The sequence below is a fragment of the Lepidothrix coronata genome, unplaced genomic scaffold (genome assembly GCF_001604755.1).
Source record: "Lepidothrix coronata isolate B3197 unplaced genomic scaffold, Lepidothrix_coronata-1.0 Scaffold310, whole genome shotgun sequence".
NCBI classification, from domain to species: Eukaryota; Metazoa; Chordata; class Aves; order Passeriformes; family Pipridae; genus Lepidothrix; species Lepidothrix coronata.
Genome location: NW_016690490.1, coordinates 382,837 through 407,912, shown reverse-complemented (window position 1 = coordinate 407,912; position 25,076 = coordinate 382,837). Strand labels below are relative to the sequence as shown.

At 41.1% G+C, this 25,076-nt stretch overlaps 1 protein-coding gene across 1 annotated transcript in view; it reads right to left on the bottom strand.

Moving 5' to 3' along the window:
- Nucleotides 1-19,902, bottom strand: part of HEPHL1 (hephaestin like 1) — a 32,928-nt gene extending 13,026 nt beyond the window's left edge. The window contains exons 1-10 of the mRNA XM_017837780.1: nt 19,733-19,902; nt 11,011-11,255; nt 10,057-10,269; nt 8,125-8,304; nt 6,909-7,163; nt 5,775-5,943; nt 4,953-5,089; nt 4,663-4,794; nt 1,760-1,971; nt 1,190-1,340 (exon numbers count right to left, since the gene is read on the bottom strand). Of these exons, the coding sequence (XP_017693269.1) occupies nt 1,190-1,340; nt 1,760-1,971; nt 4,663-4,794; nt 4,953-5,089; nt 5,775-5,943; nt 6,909-7,163; nt 8,125-8,304; nt 10,057-10,269; nt 11,011-11,255; nt 19,733-19,902 (1,864 nt within the window). The remainder of the gene's footprint in view (nt 1-1,189; nt 1,341-1,759; nt 1,972-4,662; nt 4,795-4,952; nt 5,090-5,774; nt 5,944-6,908; nt 7,164-8,124; nt 8,305-10,056; nt 10,270-11,010; nt 11,256-19,732) is intronic.
- Nucleotides 19,903-25,076: the final 5,174 nt, after the last annotated feature.

The window sequence follows — 25,076 nt, the reverse complement described above, 5'->3', positions numbered from 1 at the left end:
TAGCAACAAGTCCACAGAAACTCAACACAGAGCCTCCTGACACCTTCCTGGCAAGAGATTCATGGCTCAGCAAGTCACAGCATTAAAGGGGTATTTTGTGAAGCAAAGGTAGTGTTGGAGGACACCAAATTAATATATAAGTGCTATTCCTATAACCTCTGACCTTCTACCTTTTTGATTTTAGCCTGTAAAGTCTTGTAATAGCCTTTTGCAGTAATGTAGCACTCCTCTTCCGAGCTTTTCAGCATATCTTCCAGACACCAGTTAAGTGTATAAATTAGGTACCTCCTTTCAGCTGGAAGAATGTATAGCTGTGTCATCAAGGCTATGGAGAGAGTCACAAAGACTTTTGGTTATAAATTCAGTTCTGATGGAGCCCTTTTAAGTTGTTTCGATCTTTGACTTCCACTTTTACTTCTTAAATGTATCCATTTCTTTTACAAGGGTGCTATGAGGCTAAATCCCCTAATCCTCAAATGTTTGCTGAGATCAGTGTGTGAAAGATGCTGTAACAGAACAAAACTTTAGTATGAGATCCACATAATAATGGAAGAATAAAATAGATGGGTCCAGAAGGCCCTAGGGTTTTGTAACCATATGTAGTCTCAGTGCTCTTCAGAAAACTAAAACAAAGACCGGTTATGCGATCTGCTCAAGTCTGTCATGTCAGGGTTACCTTGGAGGAGATCCATACTGAAATCAGATACTTACATACAGAGATGATGTTTTAAATATTATTGGCCATTCCACTAGTCTTTGCCTCTCCTCTCCCGGAGGTGGTCACTGCTCAAGTGGGAGATGGCAGAGAAGAGCAGGTGGACCTTTATTGTCTGAATCACTGCCAAGGCCATCAGAGAAATTTAAAACTAGTGTACATCGGCTTCTTCTGAAGTTGATGCCTGTTTCTAGCATTATGTCTTTCTATAGACCTAAGTATTGTATCTGAAAACTACACTCTATTCTCTTTCTCCAGGTATAGTTGGTAGGTGGATGCATTCATTCCTATTATGACTAGGGTTTCAACATGTACTCCAAGGGCATCAGGAGCTGACCATAAGCTGATTGACAGCTTTCCCCCTCACTCTCCAGTGCACTGCAGTTGGCTATGAATGATGATAAAACCTACCAACTCATCTTCCTATTATGATTGAAGAAAAGGTATCATTAACAGATATCAGGCATTTCATACCGTGCATTTTGTTGGATTCCTTGAAATTAGCATCATTTTCATCTACTTTTGAAGGGTCTCCAGTAAATGCTTCAATATTCTTGTTCAGATACCAGCTGTCATTCTCATCAAAGATTGAAAAGAGGAGGTAAAATTCTCTATCGATTCCTTTCTGTAGCCAAAAAAGAAGCCAAGACTTTTAAAAAGTATGTTCAATCAGAATGAATTTCTTTTTTTAACAAATTTTTTTTTTCCCTAAAAATCTGAAGCTGCCTTCTTACTAAGTCTGTGTAGAGATAGCGATTGTCATTCTTCTATCAGCCAGAAGGATAAATAAATTGTCCATTACTTGGGGTGAAAAAAGGCATTCATTGCGTGAAAAAGGTGGAAAAACTAGGGACAAGCCAGGATATTAAGGAATGACAGTTTCATCTTCTTAACATTCCCCTGAGGTCAGCTTTTACCCTGAGGACTGACCTTTGTTTAATCTCTGCAAACTGAATGGGGAACTGGGCAAATAGCCCATATGGGAACCCCCCCCCCAGTGCACCACCCTCCTGTTAGGGACGAGCAGATGTTCATATTTGGCACCTGTGTCCCATCATGATTCAGTGTGTTCTTCCGACACACCAGCAGAGGCCCCACGAGGCCGGAGTTGGTGTCCTTGACGGCATCAGTGGCTGAGTAGTACAGATAGGTCAGGCATGGCGGGTCACTCTCTGTTGGACCTCCATGTTCAGGCACCCTCCATTTGTAGGTGAAGGTTTCACCTGGCTTAACATGGGCTCCTGGCTTCAGATAGCCTGCACAGAGAAAATTGAGATGCAATAAGATTACAGGAAGGTTTTGTCTTTCTGACTACAAGGAGTCAGGAAGACATAGCTGCTGATTTCTGTGGAAAAGCTCCCACTTTCAACCACAGCTCAAGCACCATCCTGATGTCTCGGCAGTTATGCCATGGGGACGTTTCACCTGAGTCCAGTACCATGGGGACAACCAAGCCCATTCCCCGAAGAACAAGTTTAGCTGCTTCACCCAGACACCTTCCGACGCTACTGTGGATTATCTGGATTCAATCAGACAATACAGCAGACCTCATCCTGGTTCTTAAATGGCTTCCTCTAATGTTTGTAGCTTACCTGCCCTATCATGAGATTTATCTGTGGCACAAACTCAGACTCTGGCACTTCATTAAGCACCAACAAAGCAATTACATTAGCAAGCGGAGCTATAGCTGTGGGTCTTTAGAAATTCTAAACAAATCTGATCCTGATAATTGTTTCTTTTTGATTTTGAAGCAATGCACAGGATCCTTTGTCAGCATCTGCACAGAGTGGCAGATGTTACTTCTTTTGAAGGCTACTTTTAAAGGATTTAGGCCATTGTCTGCTACCATGCAAAGGGTGGATGTAGCACCTCTCATGTAATTAAGCCACTGTAAAGGAGTGTTTGTATTCACTCAGAGAGAACTTACAAAAGGGACTTGAAAGTCAGAAAAAGGGGTCAGCCCTGCAACCTTTGTAGAAAAAAAAATGCAGAGTAACTTTTCTGGTCTTTGCTATGAGGAAGATCAAATCAGAAATTTTGTTTAACACTTAAGCATCCATTGGCTAGATTTTTTCATCATAGTCAGATGAGTCGGGCAGCAGCACACCACATTGATCTAATACTCCTCTCTAATATTGCAAGAGAATCCACTTAAAAACTTAGACACAAGTGAAAACAACAGTATTAATTTTGAAGACATACTATTTACTGCAAATTGCAATACAGAGTACTGATTCAACAGTATCTTATACTACTGGACTCATTCTGCAACAATGCTTAGTAAGGAAAACATCGATTTGGAGTCAAAAAGCCTCTGAGACTGGACAAGTGTCAAACACAGCATGGAAGGGTGTTTCCTGAGGGCAGAACTGAAAAAACCTGTGTCTGCAAACATCTGTAGATATCTGCAGGTACATTTGTGTACGGTATTTTCCCATGAATAGGCTGCACTCAGACAATGCACAGCCTTTGAAAAATCATTTATCTGTGTAAACCTACAGCTCCTGTGAGACCTCTACACTTGTAGATAGATGTAATGGAAATCAAAGGCACAATGGTTAAAGGAGAGAAGGAGGAACGGAAATATTATTGATGAATCTGGAGTCAGGTTCCTCTCCAAACACCCAGAGATGTGCAGATCACACAGCTGCTGAATTGCAGGGTTTTATTTGATTTTGCTCCAGGCCAAAGTGTGCAATGTTGGAGGGCAAGAGAGTGCTAAATTATAGTACAACAGGAGAGAGAAGAGAGGGAAGCTGCTCTTCCGTTGGGGAACTACCTCAGACATGGGTGACGTTAGGATCTGTGCAGATAACTTCAAGGCTGAACTCAAGCCAGTTGGGTTTTTTTGTGATTTGCCTGCTGGCAAATTTGTTGAGTTCCAAGGTCAGCAACTAGACACGACAATTTAATAAAGCCTTTTGCATTGATTTTATTGTATGATGAGTTTTACATGTTGACCTGGTTCTCTTAGTACAGTTTTCAAGGGAGGGAGTTTCACGAGTTTCTTTTTGATGTATTGTGGTGGAAACAAAGCAATTTAAGCAACAAGAAAACTACCTTTCTTTTCAGTGCTGCAAATGCAGCAAAAACTTTTTCAGAGATCACAACATTATCTCTAGGCTATGGATGGGATTCAGCTCACCTTAGTCGAGCCATCTCAAACTCAATCCCTAATCCAAACTCTAGACTTCTGTAGTTGATGGAGAGAGAATCATATCTCCAGAGGGTGAACTACTGTCTCCTAAAATAAGTGTTTTTTTTTAAATATAAATGGGACTCATCTCTCTCTGAAGGATTTGTTTCCTGTCACTGACTGTAAAAAATGCCTGTTGATTAAACATGCCATTTAACATTTAATAGTTAAACTTAAGGAATAAATTTCCTGTCCTTTCATAAAATTAGAGGAAGACTTTCTCAAATGCTCCATTTCAGTGTTTATCTATTTATGAGAGTTAATAAGGATTATCACTGTTTCACATTTCAGGGCGGGCAATCAGATAAAAATTGGCTTTGACACTGACTATCCCAACAGTAAAGCAAGAGCAATGCTGGCCTGGATTAGAGAATAGTGGATAGCTATATCTAAAGACTCAGCAGGGCCATCATGCCAGATCCTAAGATTCATAATTCTGGAGTATGTCCAGAGGAGATCCACTGATTGCAATGGAGTAATATTAGATTAGAACTAATATAAATTGGATTGTGCTTGTGACTTCTGTTCAACATGGACCTCAGCTAGTGTTAGACATCTTGTCTGGCACATATCCAAGGGGAAGAACACATTCCCACACTGTGGAGTCCCATGGATTGTGACAGGTAAACTTAATAAAATCATCCCTTCCATGCCTTAGTACCCACAAAAAGGACAAAACTGCAGAGCAGCAGCAGATTTTTAAACTCAGGTATTCTAGATGTGATGATACAGTAGTACAGTCTAAACTTACCATCTAGGTAGGGAGCACCTTCCGATAGCTTGCTGAAGCTTACACCATGGGCCATAATGCTGTAGCTTCTTCTGGCTTTGTTGGCAAAAGTAACCAGCACTGTATCTCCTACTTCAGCTTTTATAACGGGACCTTAAAAAAGAGGGTGAGGGAAGCTATTAGAAGAACTACTCTCTAACATATTTCCACCAAAAAAAGAGGGGACTGCAAGCATTAAATTCCCCTCTGGAACCAAGTGGTTCTGCATTCAAACCTGATATAGTGACAGGAGGGGAAAATATTCACTATACCAAGTATTCCCAGGTGCTTCATGTCCTCTGACCAAGTCTTCTTACTGAATGTTGCATCAGTGTATTCCACATAGCGAACTTTCCAATATTGTCCTCCTATTCTGTCAGTACCTTGTGTGAAATAAGTTGCAGATTCACTGTGGAATTAGCAAATCAGACTGATTAAATAATTGAAGGTTCAGACGGAACCCTTCATTTCAGATAAAGTTATTACTCCAGACACAGGAGACATGACCCCAGAAGTTACTAGTTTGCATACACTTTTCTAGCAGACAAAGAGAGATATTACCAGTTAGAATTAGTTAACAAATGAGCATTCATTGTGCATTAGACTTTAATGTTTAACACCAATTTACTTAGGGAGATATCTGTATCAACTTACCTTAGGGCAAGAACTGTGCACAGTGTGTCTCTAATCCTTGTTGGCTTTTCTGGGAGACACTGTAATTCAGTTTGTCTTCATCAGTAATAGCAGAGGGGAAAATTCTACCGTTATGGTGCCTCTGAAATGCACTGACTGTAGGTGTGAAAGCTGCCTGAGTAGTCTTGACAAAGGGTCATTAACTCTGTTGAACTTGGTGTGCCTCACTGGGGTCACTTTCTTCATGTACTTAATGGAGCAAGATAAGTGTTTCCAGAAAGCAACTACGAGCATCACAGTTACGAATCTAACTTCCTGGCAAGGCTGTGTAAATCCATTCTTCCCTGCCCCTTTCAATTAAAATTAATAACAGTGCGGGTCCTAGCCCTGGTGAATCACTGGGGAAGTCTCACACAGACTCCTGAAATTAAAGCACAACAGGAGAGGACAAGAAAACTCACCTGCCAGTGGCATTCAAACCCTGCCCAGTGAATTTATCATAACCATCAGGTCCGTAATTCCAGAGCACTTCTTCGGCAGCAATATAGTATCTTCTCATATGACTGATTGGTGAAGGGTGAGACAGGTTTTTTTGGCAGATCTGAACATCATATAGTGCCTCCATGCCACCTGGGAGGAGAAAGAGTCTGGAGACAGTCCCTGACCAGCTGCAGTGTCAGCAATCTCATGGATACAAATGCACATTCAAAACTCTCTGGGAGCTACATGGGTTGAAAATAACTACCAGAGTAAATTTTTGTTTTAAAAGACTTTCTCTGCCTACACTGGGACAGACGCCAGCGTCCTTCTTTTGCAAGGTGGTGCTTTATACCAAGGGTGAAACCCACTGACAACAGTGGCACTCATTAGTTGGCTTATTTACTCAATTTCTTAATCAGTGTAAGGCTGGTAGAATGATTTGGGGCATCAGAGTACCTCCAGAAGTCTGCAAAATGGCATCATCTCCCCTTGACTTTCATTGAAATAGAGGCTGGGTATTTCCACTGAAGGTATTTGTTGCTTGCCAGAATCAAGTCTGTTTTGCCTGATGCAAATCCCACTGAAATCAATGTACAAGCTCACAGAAGTAAAAATTCTCCCAACTCATCTCTGCTATGATAATTATACATTGCCCGCTGCTGTGAGACCTACTTTATGATATTTGCTTTTGGGGTCTCGCACCACACAAGTATCACAATATCACCATCAAATTCCTTCAGCTGGCATGGTTTTTTTAATATGTAAGTACTTGTCTACAACAAAAAGTGGTGACAAAGGCTCCTCTCATTGCTCATAAAAATCTCCTGTTTACATAGAAAGCGTGGTGACAGTGCTGAGTCTAGCAAGCCTTCCTCATACGAGTTACACAACCAAGTCACTCATACTAGCTAAAGTAAAGTCCAATGTGTATAATTTCCACTGGTGACTAAACTCGTATTCATGATGTTTATCTGATGAAGTAGTTCCAAAGTGCTTCAAAGTCACAAAAAAAGTGTCAAAGCCTGCTTTTTCTGGAAACATCCCTCAGTTTTCTTTTCCGAACATAATAGAGCCTGGAACTTCGGAAAGGATGAGGGGGATCTATAGCAGCATACCTCGTAAGTGCTCGTTAACCTGGCACGTTATCAGCCACCTCCCAGGGCTCCCGGGAGTCATCTCTGCTGTGATGAACGTTGCTGGGAACAGGCCGACGACATCTGCTCTCTGGTCTCTATTAGTGAACGTGTGGCCGTAGAAATAAGCAGCATGGATATCTATCTCGCTTCCCATGCCAAACAAATGCCAGGACATGGAAGTGTCAGCACACATCTCCAAGCCGGGGAGATTGCCATAAATATAACCGTTAATAGCTAAAAACAAAAGTATGAGACTTTATGAGAGGTGAAAGAAAAGTGCCAAGAGCCTTTGATCCCATTTCTAAGGATGATTCTTTCCTAGCCCAGAAAAGAAACTGCCTGAATATTCACACTGAATAAGGCCCTCATAGGCTCCTCGATGAAGAGTAACAGTTTGAACATACAGCTTACAGATCTAGATGATCAAATGCCCCAAATTCTCTGTCTGTGTCTGTGAAAAACTTCCTGGGTAATACCAAGATGTTACAAAGGCTGAGTCACAATCAAAAAGGTCAGATAATGAAGTTAACTTGTTCTGCAGATATTTAGCATGGCTGAAATCTATTTGCTCTTATGCTGAGTCATAAATATGCCATTATATGACAGGCTTAAGCAATTCAGATTTGAAAATTATGATATCAGTCAAATCAGTCTAGTCAGCTTTCTCTTCCTCAGCTTCCACATCTGACAATGTATCAGGACACTCAGAGAATGAGACTCATATTTTGCAAAATATTTTAGCTCCTAGACTCCCTGGAACAACCAAAATATACTGAACTATCTGGAATTAACTTCTTACACCAGATGTCCAAATGGCACAAAGCACTACTGGCCAATGGACCTCTGAAGGGCAAGAGAGAACTTTGAGAACTCTTCCAATACACACATCTCTAAGTGCTCTGCAGCTTTCTTTTCTCTTTTCACAGCTGGACAAACAAATGGCTTAAATCTGTTGCCTAAGATAAAATGCTAAACAAATGGCAGAGCTGGGCATGAAAGCCAAATCTCCTTTCTGCAAACCAGTGTGTCATGCTTTATTTAGGGAGAGGTTTTTATCAACACAGTACTTCAACATCCTGACTCATTTCTTGCTGCCACAGATAAAGGAGAGACATTACAGGGGACAGAAAGCTCTACTGAAGTGAAGAGCCTGCTAACTGCTGTAGGTCACCATTTGGTCAAGAGTCCTTCTCACCATGCATTCGGTTGCTGGTCTGGAAACCTTCATCCTCTTTGTCCACTGTGTCTGGTTCTAAGCAGAAGGTGTTTATATTCTCATCGAGGTACCAGCTGAAGTTTTCATCTACAATGCTAAACATCAGGGCAAAAGCATTAGCAGCACCAGTCCCTTCTATTGTGGTGTCATCTGCAGTTCCTAAATTGCAAACAAAAAGGAAAGTGATAAAAAAAGCCTTGGAGGGGATTGAATTTAAAAGTGAAGATAACCTTGGAGCACTCAAGGAAATACAGTGCACTGCTCGTGTTCTACAGGGCAGGATGAATCTCCTAATTTTGCTCTTCTAGGACATCTTGACTCCCCTCCAACAGTCTTTGAACAGATGAGTGCCTCCAGAAGGCAGTTCATCTTGTCTAACTCAAGCTGGTATTTCAGTACCTCTTTGTTTTGACATAAGCACAAGTACTTGTCAATATTTGTTGTCCCATTTCCCCCTCTTTGGCCTGCTGCACCCAACCCTGCCCTTCAGTCAGTGTTAGTTAGCATCTGTGCACAGTGAGCCAGTTTGTGGGCCTGATCTAGCCAGAAAGCAGGGTGGGTTCTTTTTGACTGGGAGTTAAGGAGGGGAGAGTGGTAGCCTGCATTTCTGTTGCATTCAAGTGACTGCTGAATCATACCACCAGAAAGGCCATTTAAATGTGGCTCACTCTCCACAGACTAATGAGGAATCCTTGCAAATTATCTAGGACTAGATACTTAAATTTAAAAAGGCTGAAGGCAGGATGATTAGAATCTATTCCAGGTAAGTTCAATACAATTATCCAAAGGATCACTTGGCAAACAACCTGAGACTATAGGAGTTATATCAAGGAGTCTTATTATCCATTGGCAGCTGTAAACTTCATCTAATTGTCCAGTCTGTCTCTGAGCCCATGAAAACCTTTGCTTCTCCTGCCTTCTACAGGAGAGAGCTCAGAGACTTGCTGTCAGTCTTGTGTCCACCACTGCTGTGTGGATGAGTAGAGCAGTAACATTATGTAGATATCCACCTTGATGAATTCAACAGCAAACATGCAGATAACACTAGCCTTTCAGGCTAGGATTGTTTAGAATGTGCTATCTCCTAGCTTCATGTATTGTTGTGTAGTTATCAGCTCAGTTTCACATATTCAGGCAGTTCTGCAGATTTCAAAGGAAATGAGTGAGTTAAGCTGGAGACAGGGCCTGTCCTTTCCACATTGAAGTCTTTCTCTTCTTCATATGTAAAACCTGCTTCACTTAGATGTTCTGTACATAAAATCTGGGCTGATTTTGTACTATGGGAGTTACTGGAAAGAAGGGGCATAGTTATACGTGCCCAGAGACAGAGGTGGCAATGGCTCAGCTGATCAAGGGGAGAGGGCTGGTAGATGATGTCTCCAGCAAAACATTAGCAGGCTATAATGTACACAGGACAGGCTGTTCAGTGCACACCCCCCTATGGTTGTAAGATACAACTTGTGAGCAAAAATAAACATATGATTTGTGTGGGGAAATAATTACAAATACTGGGCTTTCAAGTATGTAAACACTGTTGCCAAAGTCACCTGCCCAGCCCTAATTTCATTTCCAGAGCAATGAGTCCTTTGTTCTTCCTGAAATTACCCCAGTTTGGGAACATTTATAGTTGGTCTCAGCCACGACAGGATGGTCACAGAGCATGCTGCAGTCCCTCCACCAGCTGAGGTAAATCTCTCATGAAGCCAAAGGGGAGCAGGAAGGGGGTTGTCCCAGAGCTACAATACCTACCCTGGGATGCTGCTGGAATGGCCCATCTATTCCTTGCCCCTTTTTATGGGCTATGTAGGGATAGACTCTAGACCATCATGATTATACCTGTAAGCAAAAATGACTGTTAAGATGCCAAGCTTGGCAGAGGGGCTTGCTCAATCAGTGTTTCTAGCTCAGTACCTTTTTTACACACCAGCAGAGGCCCAATTAAACCAGATGCAATATCTCTTGGTGTGTCAATGTGAGAATGGTAAATCCAAGTCAAGCAGTTTGAGTCTGCCAAAGTTGGGGAATAATCTTTCCTTACTGGCCATGTGTATGTGTAATTTCCACCAGGAACAACAAAGTCGTCCTCCTTGCTTTTACCACCGGTTCCATCAGGGTAAAGTGCTCCTAATACATAAAAAGAAAAAAGGAAGCTTTTAGCCCCTCCTTAACTAATTTTGTTAAATAAATGTGTAATTTATTCTATTTTAACACTTGTTTATAAAATAATAACAGCACTCAAACACAGAATCACTGAGACATTGTGAAAAAACTCAATATTTCTGGCAATCTCATCACAATAATATTGAGAGTTAAAATCCATGTTTCATCAGTAGAAAAAGCTTTAAAAATGCTCTATTTTTTTCTTGTTTCTTTATTTTCAGTGCAGTCATCTGCACATTTTGTCAGCTAACATTATGTATCTTCTCACGGAAAAGTGATGAAGGTACTGAATGTAGGCAAATCCACACAATCCTCTAACAAAGATATACATACATAGGTTTGGGATTCTGAAAACCATATCATGCCTGTTATAACTCAAAAAAGAGGAAAACATTTAGTTGCAAGAACTCCATGCATTCAAATAGACTAAATATGTAAAAGGAAGGAGGGAAGATGTTTTGGTTACCTACAATTCAGAAAAATAATTCTGGAACAAAGACCCATCTAACCTGTTTCAGTACTGGATTTATCCCAAATATCGAAAGTTTGTGCTAAAAAGTTTTAAGAGATGAGGCTGTTCCTGGTTTTAGTGATCTCAAGTACTCTGATGTCAATGTCCATAACAAGAAATACTTAAACAGACTTTTAGCCATGATACAAGTTACTCCAGGAGGAAAAGAGAGGAAAAGGCAAACAAGCTTTTACCTTCAGAGTCCTTGTCATAGAAGACCCCATGTGGATGCACAGAGTATGGGCGGGAAGCAAAGTTTTTTAGATGGATGATAAAAACATCCTCTTCTTCTGCCTTCAGGACTGGCCCAAGGAATCCCAGCCATGCTGCTTTGGGGATCTCTTGGGAGTAAGTGTCATCTGTGAATTGCCTAAAAATAGCCTTTTTGTACACACGTCCTATTCGGTTGGCTCCTCTTGTCGCATACACACTTGCAAACCTAGTGTTGGGAAGAGAAAATAATTTAGAGACAATAAACCTCACTTAAGAATTGATCAAATAACTGGTGCTTACAGTGAAGATAAATAGTTCCCTCCACAGGTCACACAGCTGGTGGAATTAGAGCTAAGGAGTAAATCTGAACAGGACTAGCAGGGTCCAAGCCCCTTTCTGTACAATAACAACCATCTAATTGCAGGTCTGGTCTTTAGCACAGTTGCTACAAGTCTTCATTGAGGACTGGCCACTCAAGCCTTTCTGTGCAGTTTTAGCAGCTTCTCCCTCTTTTGAAGGTTTGAAACTTCACCTCTGAAAGCATGACTGTTCAGTAGGAAAAGAAACCCAAATTAAGTTTTTTTCAAAAGTTAATAAGAGCAATTCTAATCAGATAGTTTGACTCCCTGGAAGAATAACATTAAATGTGTTTTGCATGAAACGCATAATTTCTACGTTCCAGAGTCTGTGTTTATAGCAACTTCAAGTGATGGAGAACCCATCATATGATCAGTGGTTAACATATTACAGCTTTTAAATACCTGCTTCCTTGGAAACCTGAACTGTATTTGCAGTCTAATATCATCCAGCTCCACACTCCAACTGGTTTCCATCAAGCCCTCTCTCAGATCAAAGGAGCCACATGCCATCAAGAACTTCTTTTCTATGCAGACACCTGCATAAGTTTTAATTAATTGACTAAATTGCCTCCTACCTTTCTACTGGACAAACCAAGTACACTGACATTCTTTATGCCACAAATCTTTCCCAAAGCTCTTTTTTGAAAACCAGTATTTCCCTATCTCTTTTGAAGTCTAAACATAAGAACTCACACAATAGGTACATAATGTTCCAGCTAGGGCCAGAGGTGTTCCCAGTCAATATTTCTCACACAACTGGGAAATAGTTTTTTCCTTTTAATTATAGCATCATACTCGCAACGCATGTTCATCCCAACTGTGATGATATAAAATCCATTTTTTGCTTCTCTCCAGGTTACAGTTGATAACCCCTAATTATCCCACACAATGAGGGCAGAAATGAAATGCTTTGCTACACAACCAGCAGTGGATTGTATAACCAACTTCACCATAGTTGACTGCTCCATGAGTTTTTCATTCCCTGAAGATTTTTTGAACTTTCATGGTTCCTAACAAACTCATAAAAAAAGCTGAACTAAATTTTCCTGAAGTATCACTGGCAGAAATACAGCAATTTTATATTCACTGTGAGTTTTTGAGACTGGTCAGTTCACCTGCTTAACCAATTTTTTTTAGATGCTTTTGTGAAGTGCCAGTAACCTAAGTGGTAGATATTGCATGAGTTGAAAGGTATGATTTGCTGTAAGCTCTTCACCATAAGATACACTACTCCCGCTACCCAAACCATTCTATGATTCTATGATTTCTAGGACACCATAACTCACAACATCCCCCATGTGGTCATGCATCTCCATTGTCACTGTCTAAAACAGGCCCTTGAATTGATTCAGATATAAAAGCCTCCAAAAAGAATATTTTTTCATTTAAAACATGAGTTTTATAACAAGCCACAAGCTTTGGCACAAATTGAAACACTGCCAATGATACTGCTGTGGCAGAAACAGTCGGTGGGGATGGCGGGGAAGGGACAGAAGCTTCTCAGTCTGCTTCTTCACAGAAAAACATACATCAGATGAATACACCCCAAAAGCACAGTTAAGGAATGAGTTGCCAAGAAATCTGGATTTTCAGTGAACTAGCAGGTCTGTGGTAACTGTCTGTGCACATAGCAAGACCTGGCAAGTCACACTGCATTCATCAAGGAGAAGATACCTTCCACTGCCTGGGGGGAAGAGCTACTACAAGAGTCTTTACCATAGAGTAGTAAATAGTGTCAGTAGGAGTTCAGTGTAAATGCACATGCTTCCTTACCTCATGGCAACGTATTTATGTGGCTATGCCTTAATTCAAATTATGAACTGATTTTTTTAACAATTTATAAGAAATTTTCATTAGAAAAATATCTAATAGATTTTTTGAAAAGTCCCTATTTTCAGGAGAGATTTTTTTTCCAATTTCATCAGCCACTAATATTTTAATGAGGTGCTGCAATGGCACCATACTTTCCCCGTGGTGACAGTGTCTTTATGCCCTTGGCTTTCATGCCAGATAATTTTGCACACTCTCCCATAACACACCCAGGGTACATTGTCTCTCCTGAAGAAGGAGAATCGTACCCCAAAAAAATGCACTGCTTGATGAGGCTTTGTTTGATGCTTGACATGAGCCTAGCTCTTTTAAATGCATGGATCAGGGATTGCAACATCCAGTTAATTACTGAAGTTCAAGAAATCACCCTGAGAAAATCCTCTAGGCTTAAGCACTGGAGACTTTCTCATATAAAGCCATGCTATAATACCTGGATCTTTGCTTGTCTCCTACTTAAAGCCATCTAGGAGGCAGGAAAAGAAGCCTTTTTAGTGGCAGTTTTCTGAAAGGGGCCTATTCAAACGATCCCCTTGTTTGGAGCTGCAGAGCCCACTGTCAGTGCAATAGGTATCAGCTGCAGCACTCACAGTGTAGGTGATGCTCTGTATGCACAGAGACATGTATTTTCAGCACATCCTTTTGTTTGCCCTCAGTACCTGAGAACAGGGCTCACTGGGGGTTGTTAGTCCCACTCTAGGTGCCCAGGCTACCCCATTTCATCCAGGAGGATTTTGGGTGCCCACCTCAGCATTGCAAGTAGCTGGTAGCTCTGTGCTTCTTTACAGGTATAATGTGCTGCACATTACAGTGCTTAAAGTCCTTTGCAGAATCAGAGAATCACAGAATATTCTCAGTTGGAAGGGACCTGCAAGGATCACTGGAATACCCACACTGGAGCTCGCGCCAAAAGGTTTCTTATCTGTAATTCCTCTCTTGTCACAAGAAGACAAACCTTCTCCCTCCCTCTTCATACTTCCCTGCTCACTGCAAACTGTTTCATCCTCACGGTGATTTTGTGATATCACTGCCTGAACCACTTCCACCTATCTGGTCTTGTGCAGATGTAAGAACTGCTGCTCTAAATTTTAACTATCTCCCTCCAACTCAGTTGTCAGCCTGCACATAATGCTCTGCCAGCTCCACTCCCGATAGCAAAGGGTAATACTCCATCCTCTTGGGCTATACCCATGAAAATTTCCTGAATTCCCTCCTTCATCTCCTCTAGTCAGGGCAGTCTTGAGGTTACATACAGAAATAAGCAGGCTTGCAAATTAGGGCATAAAAAATCTTGTTCAAACTAAGAAAGCCGTGCAATCCTGCCTTTATTTTTGTGCTGGTTCCATTTTGCTGCCTGACCACTCTCAGTATTTCCTAACATCCAAGGAAATTTGGCAACGCAAATGAATGGAACAGTGAGTTATTAATAGGGTATTAACTATAATTCCTTAAAATAAGTGTTAACATAATTACAGACATCCATGTCCCTGCAATGATGAACAGTAAGTCTCTTCCAAATGAGAGAAGGAGTAAAACAAGAGTGTCACATAGATTCTACTTCAAGACTAGAAATGCAGGCAATCTGCTGTGTCCAGTAAGGATCATGATTTAGGACAGGATCATGAGTGAAGTGTAATTTCTCCACTTATTTCTTTTACCACACAGAAGAAGTGTTTTGCCATGATTTTTACCATGTTTATGTTATCTTTGATCTTAAGGTTACAGCCTAACAGATGTTATGTTTTCCAAGAGGTGCTTACACCAGTACTGTGTTATAGTGTGCATGGCCAAGTAAACAGCTCCCTAGTAGTCTGAAGACAGAACCTCTCTAATAGACTTTTGAAGGCTTCTGAGTTTGTTTGCTGCTGTAATCACCACTGAGTGCCAAAAAATCAGCATTCAGAATAACTAGCAGATATGGACTTCCAAATTTTTTCCTGTAGTTAACATTGCCAATAGCTGCTGTACAGTCCTGGGTGAAACTGTAGGCAAATGAAAACTTCCTTTTATTTTTATTGTTCCACTAAAGTTCCAAAGATTTTACACTGGCAAACATTTAAACAAGCATCTTCATGGGTTTATTCCCTAAAATCTGTTGGTGGTGAAACCTTCTTTACTCTCTATCCTCTTCATATACTCAATGACTGAGTTTATAACATCTTTTTTACCTCAGAGTTCCAGATTTTTCCTGTGGCTGAAGTAAGCAGGGATAGTGCCCATGGCTCCAGACTGCCCCAACCATTTTAAGCCCTGGGTCATATAATCTGTTTAGGGTACATTTTAAGCCCTGGGTCATATAATCTGTTTAGGGTAACTGTCTGCCAAACCATGACTCCCTCGCTAAGGCCAATGCAGTGTCTGTTCTTGAGGAATGGCCAGTGGAGGGGGACTGGTGGTGCCAACTCACCTTTGTAGATGGTGCCCTGACCGCAAAGCATCAAACAACAAAGTAAGTTGTGTGTCCTCAAAAGAGAGAGATACAAAGTCCTCAAAGAATGTTTTAGGCTTTTTCTGACCCACACAAGCTGTGGAAAAGGTCAATCAAATTCATAAAATCTTAGATGAAGCTCTGAGGTGACACTGGTGTGGGATGATGGCTTCTCTCCTGCAATAAATTTGTACTTCCCCTGAAGTCAATAATAAAAGTCATCTCAGGCTTCATTAGAGCCAGGATTTCACCTCCAATGCCCTTTTGATGTTGACCCTTCCCACAATGATCATCTCTGCTGTTGCAATTGGGTTATTTGGCCACATAATGACTCAGCCATTAGTTTAGCATCTGTGACGACAGTTTCACCCTCATTTGTCTGGGTGGGATCTCCTCATAGGCAAATTGCTCAAAACATGTTTGATGCTGTGGTAACAAAAAACACCCGTTAGTGTTGCTACGTGCAAGACTTGGCCCAGATAAATGTAGAATTGGTGTTCTAAAGAATAGGGATGAGCTGTTACATCAGGCAAATCTTACTAACCTCTACCACCAGCAGAGCAAGATTTAAGTGTCCATAGTATAAACTAGTATCAAATTAATTTAAAGGGATTATCAACTAAACTTTAATCCTGAAGGTTGAGCTACAGCAGGGAGAGAATAACTCATGCATGGCAAGACACAACACCTAGGTGTATTTTCCTTTTGAAAGGTCATTTCCCATGTGACCATTAAAGGGAACAGGTAACATCCAAGCTCACCCTCCTACTGCAGTAATACCCATGCCCTAACTCACAAAGTCTGCAGCACATCCAGCAGCACTGACAGCACCTTGTACCTTGTGTGTCCAGTCCAGCATGGTTTAATGATGCCAACTCTTTTACCAGTTATATCAGGTGGGAAGGGATGCTGAACAACTTCTTAGCTCACCTATGCCCAGTGGCCATAATTAGGATCTGCAACTTCCAAAGGCCCTTGTGCTTCAGAAAATGTAAGTTTAATTTTTGAAGGATAACAGAGAATGAAATTTCTTTGTTTCATTCATAACACTCCAAATTATGAGAATTAGTAGAACAGCTTAAGGCCTCAATTAGACAAAACAAAAGGAAGAGGTGAACAGTCTCATTATTCTCTTTACATAAAAAGTACTGATGTGCAGCAAGATACTTGTGATACTTGTTCTGTGCAAGCAGTAGACTGGCCCTTGAGCACTGCAGTAAGACAAGGCATAATAAAAATTATCATCCAAGCAGAATAGTTATGCTAACACAGGGCTGGGTTTGGGCTAATCGGCTCTGGGGAGAGGCAGCCTTTTCAGCTCACACCCATGGAGGTTCTGATGCAGCACTAGGATTCCTGGCTCCAGAGGCAGCTCACTCAGCACCAGCACAGCAGGAACTGAGTGGCATAGCTGTGTTTGGTGCCAGAATCAGCTCACTTGATTTCCAGCCCCATGCCTCAGCTACTGAAGCCTCCTTTATCCTCTTTATTCCTAAATACTGAAGGCTGAGGAAGGTATTGACTTTGGCATAACAACATTGAAAATCATCTCTTAAATGTCACTATCTGATCCAGGTAACGTAACACTTTCCATTCCAGACTTGCTAATTCAGGATTTTCATTAAGTACTGAAGAATAAGTGGTTTTGATTATATCTCTGTGGGCTAGCTAGGGAATCAAAGGGTGCATTCCTTTATGTGTATGCACCAATTCTTTTAAAGATAATAAGTTTGTCTGCAACCTCTTTATCTTCACTTGCCTCACAATAGAACTGGGATAGTGCCCCATCAGATGGGTGCTATGAGGATGCATCACAAGGTGAGAAGTGCTAGGCTCAGCGAGCACAGCATTGCTGCTTGCAGAACAAAGCTGGCTTAAAATGTATCCCTGTCAGTACCTGGGAAATAATCTTTAAACTTTGCTTATAGAACTACATTTTTTATAACATCCATAGGAACCAATTAATTAGCTGAAAAGTAGCCCATTAGTATACTGCTTTAAATTTACATTAGAGGTTATCCTAAAGAACTGAATAGTCAAAATAGTTATTACTGGTTCGGTATTTAACCCACATGCTTATGCAGACACACTATTATTCCAGAATAAAGCACTTCATTCTGGTTCGAGTCAATACAATTTGAAAATGGAATAAAATAATAACAAGAATCACTTAATTATTCTGCATGAAGGGAGTTCATGGCAAACAGCTCCTCAGCCTTGAATGTGTACTCCACATTAAAATCCTCTGTGGGTAAATCCTTTGGAATTAGCATTCTGTAATTATTACATTACAGTGATGACTGAAGACACAAGCTATCTTCCCTCCCTGTCTTGCCATTTTGTGAAAGGCATTGCATTCATGTCACAGACTTAAAAGTAAATGTGCTACTTGATGTTCAGGGAACACAAAGTGCAGACAACCTCAGAAATACAATTTACAGAACAAGTTCCAATCTGTCTAGTGTACTGGAGTGGATTTACTATTATATAATGAGAGGTCTTCTGGTTTAGTGACTGGAGAAAGTTACCCTCTGCTATAAAGAGTAGGAAAGTGAGAAATTCAAGAATTAAACACAAATGAGGAATAACCTTGCCAGAAATGCTTGTTTTCATGGACTTGGAACAAACTATTCTCCTGAATTCTCCCTATAAAGGTTAACACTTACTGACTTGGACCTTTATTTATTAAAAGTATAATCATAAACTTGTGTTGAAAAATAAAACTCTTTATTAACTCCTGCTTGTGGCAAAATAATTTTCTTTATGAAATACAGCTGAGAGTGATTCAAAAATTATTGGCCAGTAGAGAAAAGTCCAGCATTGCTTGAGATTTCCTGAAAAGTCAGAAAGGACATTTCCATTTCTAACTCCTGGAGTGCACCATCCAGCTCCCAGTGTGCTTCCAGATCTGGTATGGACACCAGGAACTCCTCACTCGCTCACAGTTCCCACCTCAATCCCAAGTCTAGATTCAGAGGAAGGACCTCCAAACTATATCTATCATGTTGAAGATATCAATGAAATATTACAAATATTCCCACACATGCTTGAAACCCATGCTGTACAAGGTAATGGTTTTAAACTAAAAGAGAGTCAATTTAGATTAGATATAAGGAAAAAGTTTTTCTCAATGAGGGTGGTAAAACACTGGCACACACTGCCCACAGAGGTGGTGGATGCCCTATCCCTGGAAACATTTAAGGTCAGGTTGGAAATGGCTCTGAGCAATCTGATCTAGTTGAAGGTGTCTCTGATCATGGCAGGGGACATGGACTAAATGACCTTTAAAGGTCCCTTCCACCCCAAATTATTCTTTAGAGAGACACCAAGGATCAGTTCTACCTCCATCTAATGTCCAGGTGTGGGAGGAACACACAGCCAACCCCAGAAGTACAGACATAAGAGCAGTTTTCCACTGGCCAAGGCTCAGTTCATCACAGTGCTTACCTAGGCTCTCCCTAACTCCATTTTCAGTTCTGGTGATCACCAGGAATTCTGTCTGATCATTCACTGCTGTATATTAGAAAATCAAATAGATTTTCTAAATGGAGGTCCCCAAAGCTGTATACATTTCAGGGATATAGGGACTTGTATCTCATTCATAGGTACTGTACACATTTCACAATATCATACCAAGTTCCCCAAATGTTATCATCTCACAGGGAGAAAACTTAGAATCTTTTGGCAGTTAAACAGACTTTTGTGTCTTATTGGAAGATGCTGTGTTTGATTATAGCAAAGTTGGGGTTTGCTTTTGGATATCCCAGAAATACCTGCCTCTTCATGAAAGACACATAGGGGATTTTAAGCCCACTACTTGATGCTTTCTTGACAAACATCAGTTCCTTAACATCTCCTTCAAATGCACATTTACTATCACCTTGCTTAATCAACCATGATGGAAGAGAAGTCTATCAAAGTCTACTCTTGCCTCAAAGCTGAAATCCCAACTATGACAATGTCATTAGAATAAAACCAAGAAAAAAAAAAAGCCATCTTACAACATTTTCAGCAATATTAATCGTGTTAACCGATTTTGTTTAAAGCTGTTGATACACCTTCAGCTTATCAAAGCCTCCAGTCACTTACTTGTCCTCTAAGAGGCTTTGTCCAGTGATCAGATTTTTCCCAGATGGTGCATAGTCCCAGTTCTCTTCCACAATTCCCAAGTAGTATGTTCTGGTCTTTGCTTCTACCACCACAAGCAGCCAGAGGAACCCCAGGGTGCAGAGGCAGCCACCACTCTGCTCAGGAGACATTTGTGGTGGTGACTGCGAGGTTGGCAGCGGGCAGGCAGCAGCAGGATGCACCACAGGGAGCTCACCCCTCCCTCCCTCCCAGCTCTCAACAAGTTATAAGTAAGGAAGGGACAGAGCAAAGCTCCTCCTTTTCAGCAGGTTAGGACTCGGATAGGTAGAGAGCTCGGCTATGCAGAGCAGGGCTAGGCAGGAGCTTGCTGTCATGGCAGGACCTTTGCCAATGCTTTGGTGAGTGCATAAATTGCTCACTTACCTGCCCAAGCTAGAGCCAGTCACTGGTTTTTAGAAGTTTGGATGCTCTTTTGTCCTCTTTTCTAGACTAGATGATGTGGCATACTGAGGTAGATCGTGGTTTTGACACCCCTGTAAAAACCCTTTTTAAAAAATTTTCATTTTAACTTCTTTATCATGTCTGATATTTCTAAAGCTAGCATCTTGCCACCTTCATTGTTTGGGGTTTTTTTCAATGGCATAACACTAAGCTGTAATCCATCATTATCAGAGAGAGAAAAAGCATTGGCCAGTACTTCTCCAATTTCTAGGATTTTCTGATCCATTTATTAAGATTGGAAGTGATCTGAATATATTCCATTTAGGCCAAAATGAGGCCTCTTTTTACAAACATTTCTGGAAATTAGAGCTCTTATAAAGTCTTTTCATTTGGACACCTAAGAATTGAGGCACACAAAGATCACCCCTTTATTAACCTTGGTAATTAACATGCACATGTAGTTGTCTAGAAAATCAGTCCCTCCCTTTATAGTTTGACTTCCTCTAAGAGGATATCTGTGTTACTGTCTTGGCAAAGCCCAGTGTAAACCTATACTTGATGGGACAGGATATTCTAAACCACTTAGGAAACATCCCAAAAAATATCACCTAGGTGGCAAGACATTTTGCAAAATCATACCGCTCTCTTTCTAATTTTTAACTAAATAAAGGCATAAAAAACTTGCAGGTTTGGAATACAGTTCTCGAGACTCATTGCAAGCTTTAACAATTGTGAAATTCCCCTTTCAGCTCCAGAACTATCTGACCTCATCCTCTTAAATGGTAACTCATGGCTAGTGGTTCAAGAGGCTTCACAAATGGATTTGGTAGTCATAGGTTTAATGCTGTCAGCTAAGACATAGCTCAGTGATGTGAATGAGGTTTTATGTGGCAGTCGTGTGAGGTTCACCTCCTGGCATGCAACAGCCATGCCTACACGTGCAGTCAGTTGTGCTGAACACCTCTCTCCATTACTGGTGTGCAGGTGTCTCTGAAGTCACACAGAGAATAACTCAAAAAACAGGTGAGGTTCACAGCACCCCAGTCTTCAGCCATGATAGATCTCATCTACATTAAGAGACAAGGCACACAGACACACAGAGTATTTTGCTAAAGAAGCTTTTGGTTGTTTCAGGCATCTCTTGAGCTATGAGGACTGAAAGCCCAGTATGCATGGGTAAGGATACAGTCAGGCAATTGCAAATGCTCAGCTTGACACAGCTGTAAAACAGGAGTCCCTCAGCTGAAAGCTTCTCTCCTTGATACATGCTGATGTTCATTTTCCCATGTCAGTTAATTGATGAACAATGAGAAGGAGGAGAGGTGATAGGACAATATAGATGTTGTACAAACAGAGTTCCTGATCCTCTGCACCTGCAGTCTTCCTGATAGTCTTGGATACCTTGCTTGTTCCTTTACTCTTTGGCTGCAAACCACATGCTACCCAGCTTCTTGGCTTCTCATGTCAGTCTGTATCTTCTCTTCCAAAACACTGATACTTAGAAACTGTCTTTCATCTCTAATGCTTTGTTGTGTCACTTTGTTGTGTTACTCGAAGGATAACAACTAAAAGTACTGTGATTCTAAAAGGCATAATTAGAAAGCAAAAGAAAAGACAATGACTTCAGGACAGGTAGAGCTTTTCCAGCTGGTGGCATAGACATCAAACATGGCTCTGGTTGGGACACACAGGGCAGCTGGTGGGCTAGGAAGCTGTGAAAAAGTCAAGGTGATGCTTGAAGGTTAACAGGACCCCATTGTTGTCTTTGCACAGGGCCTGGGACCCTCCGGCAGAGAATACTTCCACTGCCCAGAGTAGCTATCCTGAGCTCAGGGAAGCTACAGACTTCATGACCTGTCACTCTAGCACCTGAGTTTACAGAACTCAGAACAGGGTGCCTGTGTTATGCAAATATTCATTGTCATAAAGTAGTAAGCATTTTGCATTTGAATAGAAAATATGTTTATTTATAGGGTAAAGTGCACTTTGAACAACATTGTGTGGAGTTCAATCGGTTAAATCAGCCATTCGCATGGCATTAGAGATATTTAAGGACTAAGGTACAGGGCAATTTCATCCAGACCATTTTGTTGTGACCTCCTGTCTGCTTTTGTGTAACTAAAGAATTTTGTTATATGTTTAACTGAATTTCTGTGTATGTGAACTCATAAAACTCAAGAGCATCAAGCTACAGGGGACTAGGAAGGGGGAGTGTTCAATTCTGAGCTGGCACTTGACTGCATTATAGTAATTTAAATAATAATAGTTCTATGTCCTAGTTTTTCTATTGCTTCTCATGCACACAGGATTGGGTCCTGGTAGCTTTCTTCTTAGAATAACTATTAAAATTCAAATATGAAGTTAATTTATTTGTCTATTACTATAAAATTTATTTATGTAACTGAAATAATGTGTGGACATTACCACCCTATATCAGTAATATGTTGTAAATCTGGTAAACGCCTTAGCTTGGCTTTGGCACTTACTAGATCTGGCAACTTGTATACCCTTTGTGTCCACACATTAACACTTAATTACCTTGTCACATCATTAAACCCAGGCACATTTACATTCCGGAGAGGTGCTGTGGGTATGACTCAGAAAAAGATGAAAGAATAGCTGTTCTGCCCTTGCATTAGGAAAATTTCTGGGAAGCTCCCCTCCAGCGGTGAGGTAATGGGATTAAGTTTGTCACTTTGTTCAGGATTCTTTCAGCAAAGGGGTTGGGTACTGGTTCCTCTTTCTGTTCCTCTGAAGGCTAAAATTAGAGTATGGCTGGGTTTCAAAACTTTGTAATGAGAAGCAACGCTCATAGGTCTGAAGGGTGAACATTTTGAGTACCAGTTTGTGAATGAGCCCTGAAACATCACCAATAGACCTCTCTTTTCAAGTACAATAGGAATGATTGAAACAATTATCTTAAGTTAATGCACTAAAGACCAGACTTGTGCCAACTAATGTTAGTGATTTAACTACAATACTTAAGGTAACCTTGTGATTGCCAAAAAATCAAGAGAGATTCTAGATGAGCTGATCTTGATCAGTTCCTTGAAATCAGGCAGCTCACAAAAGGCTGCCTACTACTGAAGCCCAGCTTGCATTCTCCATTGAATAGAGTATGAGTCGATGTTCATGCAGATTGTTTACTCTGTTCCCTCTGCTTCTTCTTGATAGCATTAGAATTCCCAGTCACACGTGTCCCTTCCTGGTCCCTCTGCTGTGTTGGTTTGTGTCTCCATTGCAATCCAGGTTTGGGAATTTGTCTATTTCCAGGATAAAATTGCCCTCAGCTGGTATTGCCACCAATCCTGCAGCTGTGCCTGTAGTGACCATCCCAAGGTGACAAAGAGTGCCTGTGGTACATCTGGGAACTCAGCTGTACCCCCATAAGTTTCACATCACTCTTTTAATCAAGACATCCTCTCCCTTCATCAGTTTTCCTATGCTGTCCAGTCATGAACACATACTAAATACAAAAGTCTCATAGTAAGCTGATGAAAAACACTTTCTATTGCACTTTCTAATAATTTTCTGAGTTGCAGCAGTAGTGAGAGAATGTAAATCCCGTGTTACCTTGGGTAGTCACACAAGGTGTATCTGAGTGACTTAAATCTTTTGAGTTCACACTGGTAGGTTGGAAATCTCAAAAACCACCTGCCCTCCAAGACACGAACAACTTCTATTTACAATTCTGGATAGGACTTTGTGAGAAAGGCTTCCTTGGCATATACAGCACTTCCCAGGAACACTCCAAGTTTAAGCACTGAAACTGCTGAAGGCAGAAAGACAAAAAAGCTGCTGGAACTCCGAGAATAACAAGGATCTCTGATCAGTGAGGAAAAGGACAGCTGTAACCCATATTCCACGTGACACAGTGAACCTGACTCATATCTGCCCAGAAGTCTTTGTGACAGGACAGAGACTGAACCCATCCCTCCAGATTCCCATGTCAGAGCCCACATGGCTCCATGGCATTGCCTTCCAGCCACTTGGGCTCAGTCCATGTACCCAGCTCAGGGACACAACCAGACATTTACTACAATGGTTGTCTGGAGATCATCAGGGCAGAATAATTTTCTCTGTGTATCTCTGTGCAGATGTTTTCCTTGCAGAACACCTACTTTGGCACATTACCAGTTGTGGACAAATCTTGAGTCAAGGTATGAAATGGGGAAAAGGGCTTCTGTTATATCAGAAGCAGCACACAGATTCTTCTCAAAGTTTTGAACTACATCCAGTATCCACCACAATGACAACAAAGGACAATATCATAGCTGAATTTAGACTTTAGAGAAACCAATTATACATTGGGAAAAAAACTGAAGATATTTAAATTTGAGAAATGTAAGGGAATGCAGTGATGAGAAGGAAGGCATTTACCAGTGTACTGAAAGAAGCTGCAAGTTTGAAGAGGTTACAATAAATTGCCAAATAGGCTGGACAAGTGAAATGTGCTTATCCTCAAAAGCCACTAAAACAAAGCTAAAAAAAAGAACGTTTTGATCCTAATTAAGAGAAGCTTCTTGCGTGTGGTAACTCATGTAATATCTGCACTGTTAAAACAAGGCTAATACCTCAACAGAACTTCAAGGTACACTTTTATGGGTTTCTATGGTGCTGCCCATTGTAGCACTTAGCAAACATGAAAGAGCTTAATATTACGTCAGCACTGTAGGACAGAGCAGGTTTATTAACCCTGTTATACACATATGACACTCAGGCAGTAAGGCAGCCTGATCTCTTGACTCCCTGTCCAGAGCTGGGAGCAAGGCAACAGCCCCTCTGCCCCATAACCTTTCACCTGAGCATGAGAGTGGTGGAGACCAGGGTCTCACTGGACTTTCACTGTTTGTGGAAGTGATGCTGTGACTGGTTGCATGTTGAAACCCTTTCACACCCACCT